This window comes from Epinephelus moara, chromosome 14, assembly GCF_006386435.1.
Source record: "Epinephelus moara isolate mb chromosome 14, YSFRI_EMoa_1.0, whole genome shotgun sequence".
NCBI classification, from domain to species: domain Eukaryota; kingdom Metazoa; phylum Chordata; class Actinopteri; order Perciformes; family Serranidae; genus Epinephelus; species Epinephelus moara.
In genome coordinates, this window is record NC_065519.1 from 24,243,570 (window position 1) to 24,255,933 (window position 12,364).

Here is a 12,364-nt window from a genome sequence, read left to right on the forward strand (position 1 = left end):
CTGGGTCTGGTGGGAGCTAGCCAGCAGCATCACTCATTTCGAAATTATCACTTGTGATGCCATTCACAGTGTTGCTGTGGAAACACTGTGCCCACCCTCCAGTCTTTTCCCAGGTTGCCCCAGTGAGACAGCACCTCAGTTTTGAGCCACAAACCCCCTTTTAGCATTTACTATTTTACCTTTGTTAGCTCTGCTAGCACTGTTAGCAGTGTCAGCATGGCTAGTGGTGCTAACACAGTTAACAATGCTTAAGAGGTTTTGCTGCTCAATTCGAAGCCACTTATTCAACCTGGGGGGAGACAGGAGAGTGGCCACCATATTTCCGCAGCAACACTGTCCCCCCACTGGGATGGTATTACCAGCAGTAATTACGAATGAGCAGCACCACTGGCTAGCTCCCACCCAACCCAGGTGCTGTGCAGTGCAGATTGACAAAGGCTAGCTAACCAGTAGCCCTTTTTAAATAGGAATTGTGCAAATTTGCAGGAAAGCCCAATCAGTCTTCTTTCAGCATTGGCAGTATAAAAACAAAATAGGGGAGTGCAGCAAAATGCCGCCTTCCTACTTTTGTTCATACAGAATGCACCTTTTTCGGGGCAATGGGGGGCGTGAGCAAGTAACAAAACGTGTAGCTCAACCCTTCGGCGATTCTCTCGTAAGTCGGCCCGTCCTTCACTGTCCCTGTCATTTGACAGTTAATGGCGTAAATTCGTTTGCGAGGACAAGGAGGGCACGCAATTCTTTATCTCCCCAGTTGCTCATCTTTAAAGTGTCTGTCAGGTTTGCGTTTCCCTCTTGCTACTAGCTGCTCATTCCTGCTATCAGCTGTTTCCTGTTTATCCACCGCCAGTGGGTCGCACGTGCGGCGTCATCAACAGCTCCTCCCACAAGTCATCAACAGCCCCTCCCGTGGCGGAAGGCCGCCTCGTTCTTTTTAAACCAAAAAGGTTCCGCCAATATGACTACCCTATGAGGTGGGAAAATGGGCACCTCGGATCAACTCGCCAATCTGGCTCTGTGTGTCTAAACGCTCGCAGCTTGCTGGCAAAACGGCCCAACATTCGCCGAAAATCTGGCAGTGTAAAAGGGGCTAGTGAAGACCAGAGGGTGGGCAGTGGGCACTATGTTTCTGAATGTTACGTGGCTAGCCAGCTGTCAGCAAGGCCAATAGAAAATAAAATAAAGGCAAGAAATTAACAAAACATTAAAATTTCACCACCTCTAAATGGATAGCACTTTGAAATGTGGCACTAAAGCTCACTGAGGCAACTGAGCGCAAGACTAAAGGAAAAGACCTCTTGGATTTCACTTTTTAAAAAAAAAAAAAAAAAAAAGATTGGTTAGTTACTGGCTAATGAGTGTCAGGCTACTGAAAGCAAAATTAACCAAAACTCACATCCCTTAGCAGAACCAAACCTTAGCATTTTCCTTTGTGCTTATTTTGTCCTATAATACATGGCACTGTCTGAAGCATGCTGATGGGGAAAATTATCAACATAGCTTCTTTCCACTTAAAAACTCTTAAGAGGAATTGGAGCTAGATAGGCATCACAACCTTTTTATTGTTTACCCTGACCAGACAGGGGGGGCTTCCTTTGACCATGTGCATTCCTCCTGCCTGTTAACCACATCCACTCATCACCTCACACAGATTACCAGCAGCCCTGCCCCTTCATTACCATCCATCCATCCTCAGCAGGAAGGGGGGAATAGGTCAGTCACACTTTAACTCAAACAAAATGAATCTGAAAATGTTTCAACTGCAAATGGTTGTTCTGTCATGCCAAAGTGATTTCGCACTGGCTATCTGAGCTGCAAAATGAGCTGTGAGAACGTGTAGTCTGTGCAGAGTGGCCTTTTGAGGAAACAGAGACACAAATTTTCATGAGGGCGGCACACGTCTACCCCAGCCAAAAGCCTCCCCTAGCCAAAGCTGAACCAAAGGGACAGGCGCAGAAGAGAAAGGGAACCATTGACACACTGGTATTCTTCAGCCAAAGTGGAAGCCCGGAGCTAAACGTGTTCAGTAGAGAAGAGCGGAGGAGTGGAGGGGCGGAGGGGGTTTGAGGGACAGAGCAGGCAAACAGATACAAAGAGGCCCTGTGTCAATGCTGTGGCTCTGCAACTGAAGATAATCAACACTAAAATAATATGTAATTTGAGTGGCCCCCAGCATACCAGGTCAGCACCGCTGGCTAGACCGACCATCTTGGCTGCTGCCGATTCTGACACATTCTGGTTTGATGTGCGAGTGTTCAGGGGTTTCGGCTGTATGAAAGGGGTTGGCCGAGTTCCACAGCCACACAAAGAGCCTCTCTGCTGCTTTGGACTGTAGGAGGGGAGTTCATTGCTCTCTGAGCTCATGCCTCTACATTTCCTCTATTCCTCCATTTCCAGCATTTTTCCACTTACCTCTGCTGTACTTCTGCTGCTGTTATGTTAGTACACTGTCCTGGGTAACCAGATATACCATTAGGAATAACCCAACTTATTAAAATTCAATGTTATAAGACTGCTGAATTCATGTGCAGCAATTACCAGAGCATGGTTAATACTCAGTACAATTGCATTGATCTTACCTTCCCCCATTGGGCCCTGGTGGAGAGCAGAATGGGACCCCTCTGGCATGGCACTCAGGCCTCTGGAGCTGACAACACAAAACATGAAGGGTCAAACAGAATTTAAGCACTTCATGTCAGGACTTACAGTACAATCACACAGCAGTTGTTATCATTCTTGGTGGAGTGCCATGAAAAAAAAATGTTTCTTTACATTTATTAATGTTTTGGTCAGACATTTACACTGAAATAAGAACTACTTTTTTAATTACATGCAGTCCAGCGACAAAATTCAAATCTATCCAGATAACCAGCACAAAACACAGAACATCAAGAACAAATACAGTCAAACAAACAAACAAACGAACAAAGAGATCTCACAACATCCTAAGAGCTCTACATAGCACTAACATGACGTAGCTTACCTATTTCAAATACACATTGTGCTCAGATAAGTAGCATCAACCTTTTAGATCCAACAATTAAGCAAGGAGTGGGCCCCATATTTCATTAAACAGATCTTCCCACCCAGCCACTCTATAAGTAACCCACTCATAACTTGCCATTGTGCTTTAAACCTCTTAAGGTCCTGACACAGCAAACCGACATCAAGCGTCTCGGCTAAAAAGCTGCACTTGAACACACGCCAAAAATGACAGCTAATGGCTAATTAGCACGTACATTCTGCACCTGCATGAAAGGATATAACTCTCCATACCAGCAGGCGGTGATACTCTGTATCCGTCATTCAAGGAGGCAAACCGGAAGACTGACCGAACGGATTCAAGAAGTTATCACATGAACAACACACCCTGATGTTGACAGAACAAAAGATATTTACAGTGAGCTAAAGAACAATAACACAAACAATTACAAACTGTTTCTGCTAGAGAGTTCAATGGGTAAAAAAAACAAAAACTTTCCCAATATAACAAGTTTGTTTTGATCTCACAATCTCTTGACTGAAGTTGTTTACTTTCCTCACTTCCATTGCTCTTTTTGTCCACTGAGTTGAACTGCCAATCAAAGTTATTTCAATCACTGATGGGCTTCACCATCTCCGATGCCGATTCAACTCGCTGAATCGGCGGAGAAAAAAAGCCAACAAGGGCCAACTAGAGTCACTGGTGCGAGACACTCACCAAAAACTAGGGCGACACACGCTCAACAAGGTAACGACAGCTGACCGTTGGCTTCCTGTGTCAGGGCCCTAAAAGTGGATAAGGTGGAGGGTTTCCAGTGGTGTAGAGTTATCCTTCACCCTGTTATCATGGCTACATGGCACCATGTCTTCTGATGTTTTGATATTTCAACATCACATGGTAGTATTCCCAAGAGACATAATTTTGAACAAGTGCATTCCAAACATCTCATTCAGGAGAGAAATTATTTCATCCAACACGCAGTCTATTTTGTCAAACACACCTTATATTTCTTCACTTCATGTTAGTCTTTTTAAGTTTTTATTTTTTTTGTCATGTGAGTTATGTTGTCTCACTGAAGTCTATTCAGGTCTCAATATATGAAAAGGAAATTCTTCCCATTCCCGTGCTCACTGCTCACTGCTCTGCTTTAGCTCATACCAGCCACTTGCTAATATATGGCGAAGCTGGGGCTGAGGTATGCACAGTAGACGCAACTGTGATATGAGCTCATGGTAATCAGTAAGGAAAGGGCAGGAGGTTAGACAACAGTCTAACTTAACATGAATGCTTAGGAGATTTGGCAGCTGCAAAGTAAATGTTAAAGGGCTTGACATTTGAGAGCCTCTGTGAATGCCCAATGTCACTACTATAACTATAAATGTTTGCTTCATAAAATATCTGAAAAATTAAACAAGCACACCCCACAAAATCTTACATAAACCCTCCATGTATTGTTTGATAACTGTTACAAATAAGTCAGTGTCACATCAAAACAAGTCTCTCATTATCAATGTAACTGTCCAGTGAGATTACAGGTTCACCCCTGGTGGCATGTATTTTTCTAATCCCTCATGCCAGGCTGCGGGGCTGTTAATGATGAGGTGTGTCCCCTCAGAGCCACTGTGCTGCCAGTTTCTCACATCACTGCCTCTCCAGCTCCTTACAACAAATTAAAATGGACGACTGTGCATGAGAACTCGTCTCCCTGTGATTCCTGGTGAGCCTCCGGCCTTTTAAACATCGCATTCTTGGGCCAGCTAGATCAGAGGAGCAGGAATTCTTCGGGGATTAGGATGGGCATTGTTCGTAGCGCGCTCACCGGCCACTGTGCCGAGCTGACAGCCAGGCCAGCCGAGGCCAAACCGAGACCACTGCCAGGAGGTTCGCCAATTAAGATGTGCAGGAATGCAAGGAGGAAAGTCACAGAGCTGGATCCACACATTAGGATCACTGCTTCCCTGTAGGGTCCCTGCAGCTGCAGCCTGGACTCAAGTAGAGCTTGTTTATTGCACAAGAAATTCAGCAGCCATAAAACTATTCTTTTTGTTCGTCACACCAAAGCACAACAAAGGAATAGAGCAAACAATCGTATCCACCCTATGAAAATTAAATAAAGGCTCCTTTTTTGGACTCAAAGCCAAATATGGTATGGTAGAGTTTTAACCATTAGCACTATGAGGCACTGTTCTTGCACGTGGGTCCTCATTTGTTTGCTTCTCATGTTATGCTAAGGCACATGGACACACATGCAAACACGTAGGTAAATGGTACAGGGATACACATTCACTTTGATGATTTCATGATATTCCACTGAAAAATGCAAACCATTCCAGCCTATATCTTCAATTTAATCTGTTGTGCCTTTAACACGAATCTGAATCCGACTGAAATCAATAATCTTGTTTATCTTTGCGAGCAAAGGGTAACAAATACTGTAGGACACGCAGATTTATGCTCAGTCTATGCAACACTGCTACAATGACAGTCTTCAAGAATGAGGTCTCCTGAAACAGCCTTTGACCAATTGATTTTCAAGTGGTGGGTTAGTTTGTGTAACCTGCAGGAGCAGTATTCATGTCGAGGGTCAGGCTTTGAACTCAGTCTCAGTGAGCAGTGAGCTAATAAAATCCTCTGTTGATCCCACCTACCATGACCTCTGAGCTAACCCTGCTTAATGAGCAGACTAAAACTATGCTAATCTGTTTTTGGTCAATGAGAGGCTAGACTAGGAATAATGGGCTCAAAACCTACATGCTGTAGACGTCTGGGTCTTAAACACGGTTTTCCAGTGTCTTATCAATGGCTGTTGGTGGGTGTAGAGAGTGGTTTGAGTGGAGAAAGTAAAAATGTTTGAAAATGTCAAGCAGAAGCAGTGTTGCCCATAATCTTAACACATCTGGACAAAATTCAACAATCATAACTCATTAACTTTCACCTCCTGTTTGCTGACATATGGCAATTCCAAATCCTTGTTTTCCTAGGGAGGGGGCATGGCCAGATTTCAAATCCTAAAGAAAACACTACATACAGGCTAACATTCATGCCAGGCTGGCCACCTGTGCTTGAACTAGCTGCCATTTCACACAAATGGAGAGCATTTGGTTCCCACAGCTGATGACTGCATTACCCGCAGCATGAACCTCTCGCATGGGAATCTGCAACTTGCCCCTTAATTGAAGACAGATGCTCGAAGAGCCAATCTGATGGTTATTAAAAGAAAGACCTGCAATGGATCACTTCTTCAGATTGGCTGATAAACATCCTTGTTTCTCTAATCGCCAGGCTTTACACTGATCCAGGCAGTCAAAGCCTGAATTCCTTTCTTTAAAAAACAGCAAACAGATAATTAAGGGGGACAGATGCTGGCCAAGACACAGCGCTCATGCAAATAAAGAGGAAATTTATACTGAGTCATCCCCACAAATGTGTTAAAAGCCTCACTCTGAGAAAACACAGACAGACAAACGTACACCTTGAACCAAGACCTCAGGTCTTACATGTTAATGAAAAAGGATCCTCAGGGGAGAGATGACTATCTGGAGCATTTTTCACCATTGACAGCCTGTCAGGGTTATAAGAGAAGTGAAACCACTGAACATGTCTACAGAGGAAACTGGAGGGAAACAAGACTTCTGCTCTGAGGGAGACAAGCCACTTTCTCTGTCTCTTCAGGAAGGACCATAGGGGGGCACAGACCAGCCCTGTCTCCTGGAAAATACATTTATGTATAACTAATTTGAAACAGCCAATACGTGTTTGAGGGAAATGTAATGCCAAGCGAATCAAATTTTCTATTAACAACATTATGAGGACATTTTGCTAATTAATGACGCCTACCCTGCAAGTTGCAAAATGTTCACTAACAATATTTGTTTCCACCAAAACAGGCAGACTTGCAATACTCTATCTACTCATAGTGACTACAGCATTACTTTTGTCTATAGTTATGTCTCTTTATTAACATTTTAGCAAAATCACAATCTTTCACTAACCGTAACCTTAAGGAGTGTGGACGCTAAACCAGGATACTGGTGTTACAGTCCTGCAATTGCTATGTCTGCCATCCGCCCTGAACACCTTCTTGCAAATCCAGTGTGGTCCATAAATTTAGTGTCTCATTTAAGAAATACTTCACCTTCAAAATGGTCACTTGTATATCAATTACTCACTCCGTGTTACCTTGACTCAGTCAAGTAAAAATGTTTTTCTTGCATGCCTCCACGGTGAAAGAAGAATCAAAAAAATGACAAACATCCATGTACAAACTCTCACACAACTCGTGCAGTATAATCCTAGTCTCATTTATTCATTCGTATGCTCAGTACTTTGCAAATACATGATTTTTTTTGCTAAAACCTTACTGTTTTAAAAATTTCTGAATTTTTAAACACTTTGAAATGCATGTGTTTGTGAAGTACTGAGCATTCAACTAGATGAATGAGACTTGGATTACACTGCTTGACTTCTGCAAGAGTTTGTAAATGGATGTTTTGATATAGTTTTGCCCCTTTACCTCAATTCATCAAGAATTTTCTCTGCTTTAGGATTCTTCGTTCACAGTGGAGGCATGTGATAAAAACACATCACGAATTCAAGGTAACATGGGATGAGTAACTGATAAAAAAATGATAATTTTGGGGGTGATATATTCCTTTAACTCAGAGAAACACTGTTGCCAAACATAATCCAGGCTGTTAAATTGTCACCTTTAATATGGAAACAATTTAGTAATATAGAAATGTAATTTCTAGGTGACAGGGTTGCAGACAAATCAGTGGGGATGTGACATCATACTTAAACAGAAAAAGCTTTATTGGATGCCAAGACTGTTGCCAATTAATGGACTGTGTTTCCATTTCAATCCCAGTAGTCTCCAAAGAAAACTCCCATCCACCAGCTGCCCTCCCGCCAACTGTTGATGCGCACAACTAATTACATACAGTTTTGGTCCGGCATCTGAATCTAAAATGAGAACTTAATCAGCCTTTTGTGCAACAATTAACAGCACTAATTGATTTCTCCTCATGCGGAGCAAGCTGATGGGAGGAAAAGCTAAATATAGTCCAGAGAATTCCGGCTGCACTTCTCTCTCACAGTCGCAGACCTACTGGATCACGTTGCATTCACCGTCTGCCCCAACTAGGCCCACGGGAATCTGGAAGTATGACATAAGCCCCCTGGGATGCCTCTAGTCAGACACGGTGGTGCGGATTTCTTTGAGACACCATCAGTCAGGACGAATGTTTACGTTCAGAACAAATAAAACTCAAACCTGGCACGGCAGGCAGAGGTACAAGGTCCTACAGGCTGAGTGAGACAGAAAGTCTTTATTGTTTTAGCATTGGTGCCATGTTTATCTTGCAAGACCTCTCTCTCACCCTCTGACCCCGTCTACCCCTGCAGAAAATATCCCCTGACAAACAGCCTTTCTGTTAGCGCCCTCTTTCCCACATTACTCCTGCAGTTTGTCCCCTGACACACAAACCTTAAGAGACTAACAGCTTTTCATTCACTGGGGAAAACAATAAACCCTTACGGTCTCTCTTCACCTCAATCAAATCCACAGCGTCCACAAAAGCGCTGCCCTAACCCGTGACTTCCCACAGACACACAACATATGAGGCTCTCATTTTAGTCCACTGCATTTTTGAGCATGCTGCTTGCTTAGATGTGGCAATAAGTGATCCATCCCAATGAACACCCACAGGGCACTTGTGAGGAGTTTTGCCCATATGGTGCACGTACAGCTTGGCCAAAATAGCCCTTAATGGGAGAATAATCATTCCCTGCTGTGCTTAAAAAAGGAGAAACAGCAATTTTCACCTCCTCATCAATGACCTATAACCAAAGAATGCATACCTGGCAAGAGAAGTTGGCAAGTGCCATCTTAATTGGCAAACGACAAGTGAAGATTTCCAGTTTTTTAAAATTATAAATGGTAGACAACCAGAGGGTAAGTAGTCCTCCATAATGCCCTGTAGCGTTTGGAGGGCAGAGCAGAAGGCTGCTGGGTAAAACTAGACGGAGAGTCTTTAAAATAGAATTGGAGTGTAAGCATTTAAAGGTGCAATGCACCACATCTGCAGGCAAACAACTCCCTTGTGTCTTCGTGGGGGCTTGCCAACACCGTAATAACAAAAACACAGTGTCTGGCTTCCCTTGGGTGTCTGGAATGCTAAATCACTTATGGCTCTTCACTTTCAAAAAACACAGCGTTGTCAGGTCTTGTTTTAAAGTCAACCTTTACCTCTCACAATGTAATCCTAGCTGTAACTTGCAAAAGCTGGAACTTTACGGTCTCGTGAGATCCAGGTCTTTTCTAGGCAGCATCAATTAAGCTCTCAACCACTAAATGACAATGGAGGAGACTGATGAAGAACTCAGAGGCAGATTTTTTTTAAAGTTATAATGCCTCCAAAACCACCAGTGCATTCTGCAGCTCTGGTAATTTTATCACAGCTGCAGCATACCAAGACTAGGGAGGAAGGAATAAAGTGCCAACTCCGAGATCCAAGACACACTTGCACAGTTTCCTGTCTGGACCACCTGGAAGAGAGCGCTTTTCATCGCACTGAGGCAACATTTATCTGAGATGATGTTGAGACGTTATTGTGTGAAAGGTCAAGTGAGGTCAAAGGGATAGAAGATGGAACTTTTCACTGGTAACTGATTGATTTCGTCCCATTCTTCCTCAGCTGCTGGTGGGGAAAGTCATTGACCTATGAACAGCCTGCATTTGAAACCTCAATGTGTCTCACTGGGGTGCTCATTAGAAAGAACAATTAGGATTGCTGGGGCCAAGTATGGGCACCTTAGGGGGAAAGAGGAAATGACAAATGATTCAGCTGCAGCATGGAAGTTAGTTTCTCTCACAAGTTTAACCTGACATCAGTGCTTATGTGGAAAAACCTCTATAAAAGAAAGAAGGGAAGAAAACACAATCTCCAACAGCTGATCAAAGTTCACTCAACTGAGAGTATTTTGTGTCAAAGACAAACACTACTTATCTGACTGAAACTCCTACTCCTGCCCCCACCAGGACTTACAGTATAGTTTGGAGGTTGTGAAATTATATGAAGCAAAAATGCACCTAAAATCTGTGAGTAATACCTGCAAGCAATGGAGGTCAAAGAAATCCATCATTAAGAATTAGTTTAAATGTTTTACATAACTTTAAAACGGACTATTGACTGAAACCATAAGCACAAATACACCCATGCAGATGTTTAATAGCTTTAACACACTGTGGCAGTCTGATTTGTTTATTTAGTAACGTTAAAATGGTCAACTCAGTCACTTTTCCTTTTTTATACAACAGCTCAAGACCCGACTGACAAAGCTAGTAACACGTCCAGTGTTTTTGAACAGCCTTCAAAGCCACACAATAAATATCGACACAGTATCCACAGAGGAAATATCCCTTTGACATGAAGCTTCAGTGGCATCACAGCTAACACTGAGTTAACGTTAGCTAAGATTTAGTAAAGTTGTCAAAAGCGGTTCACGTACCAAATTCGCCAACGTCTTTCCTCCCGACGGCTATTGTCCTCTGAAAAACTCTTCTCGGCACTTTCTTGGAGAAAATCTTCAAGTTATTCCGGTGATATCTTCTTTTCACATGTTACCAGCCGCTCAGAAACACACGTCCCACCGCAGGTCATCAGCTTGCACCAAACACTGCTGCATCTCTGAAGAAGAACGGCTAAGCACTGATGCTGCATTCAGGGTCCGTCGGAAATGTAGTCACTACAAATTGTGGCGTTCACAGCATCACAGCAATAATGTGAATCTCACCCGTTTCTGGCTCATATCGACTGCAGATGGTAAATGAACATGTACTTATATTGCTCCATGTTATTGCTTGAGCCTCTGAGCGAATTAATAATGTTGGTCACAAAATATCTGCTATTGCTGTTTTGTCGTTTTCTTAACAGGTGTCACTTCACAACAAAAATACACGAATATGCTCATTAAAGTAAATTCATACTTAAGTCGTATTCAAATAAAAAAAAAAAATCTAAAAAAGAAGCACGTGAATAACTATGATTGGCCATCGTTTTTAGGAGCTTCTACTTTACGAGGAGCTCTGAATGTAACAAAGGACCGCCTGTTTTTGACAGGCCAGTGTCTGTTGTTGAGTGTCAGAGGTGCTCCCACATGTGAACATCTGGCCTGCATAGTTTGGTAATTTCTCTCAGTCTGAGATAGTTTAAACTGGGGCAAACAAACAGAATATTTTTCCTATTAAAGTATCTTAATTTGCACTGGTGCAAAGATGTAAATAAGCTATGCAACCAATGACAGGCTTGTGAAAAGGACATAACAAATTGTAACCCTGCCAATTACATTTATGACGGTCAGGTCAGTTGGCTTGGGGGGCTCACAAAGGATGGCTTCAGTGAATCAATTGGCTGGGTGTTAATTTATGTGAGGCTGATTAAATAGAGAGGGGCGCTTTTGCTTTGCACAACCCCCTCTGCGCCATATGCAGGCTGTGAAGAAAGCAATATGCTGGATGACTTCACAACAAAAAGTCAGCACAATGTGGAAATGTAGCTCTTAATGTCGCATAAACAGATGTCTTATAGACTGAACTTCCTATGGCACAATGTGCAGCTTTACTGCCTTAAATTGTCTTAAATTATTCTCAATGAAACAATGATTTTAAATCAAGAAATAAAGTTGGTGTAGCCAATATTAATATGTCTAAATTTAACAATGCTGCAGTTGAATATCTAATGAGCCAATGTCGCCATCTGCTGGTCATAGAGAGCAACGTCTCTTTCAAACGTGTAGATACATGTGGATTATAAAGGTAGAGAATTATGACAGTGTATCCTCATTTATCTGATAAATATTTGGAAAAATATCACTAACTGTGTTGTCAAAACTTTAAGATAAAGTACAGTGCACAACTATGTTCTACTCAGGGACAATAAAACTTTATAATGTGCAGTTGGAATATGTTGTATTGATGTAACACATCATAATGCAAGACCACAGTGAATATAGTCACTATATGACTGCAGTTTGAGGTTTAAAAAAGGTTATACTTGTGTTATCTGGAATAAACTCACATCTTAGACCCCACTGTAGAGTTGGTTTCTGCGTAATCCAGTTGCTGCGTCTTGTAGGGAACAACTAAATGCCACTAGATGTCAGTGTATCTAAGGTTAACTTACATGACATCCTCTACATGAGAGGTGTCAAACTCATTTTAGTTCATGGGCCACAAACAGCTAAACTTGTTCTCAGACCAACCAGTAAAACCATCGCACAATAACCAATAACATCAGCTCCAATATTTTCCCTCTATTGTTTAAAGAATTACATTCTGAAGATGTTCATCCTTTTACGAAACAGATGAACAGCCTGAGAAGT

The 12,364-nt window shown here is 42.4% G+C and overlaps 1 protein-coding gene across 1 annotated transcript in view; it reads right to left on the reverse strand.

Annotated features, from left to right (window-relative positions):
• The window catches only part of LOC126400507 (pleckstrin homology domain-containing family G member 3), a 40,550-nt gene extending 29,882 nt beyond the window's left edge, over window positions 1-10,668 (reverse strand). Inside the window, exons 1-2 of the mRNA XM_050061249.1 lie at window positions 10,493-10,668; window positions 2,580-2,647 (exon numbers count right to left, since the gene is read on the reverse strand). Of these exons, the coding sequence (XP_049917206.1) occupies window positions 2,580-2,628 (49 nt within the window). The 5' untranslated portion in view covers window positions 2,629-2,647; window positions 10,493-10,668. The remainder of the gene's footprint in view (window positions 1-2,579; window positions 2,648-10,492) is intronic.
• Between the last annotated feature and the right edge of the window lie 1,696 nt (window positions 10,669-12,364).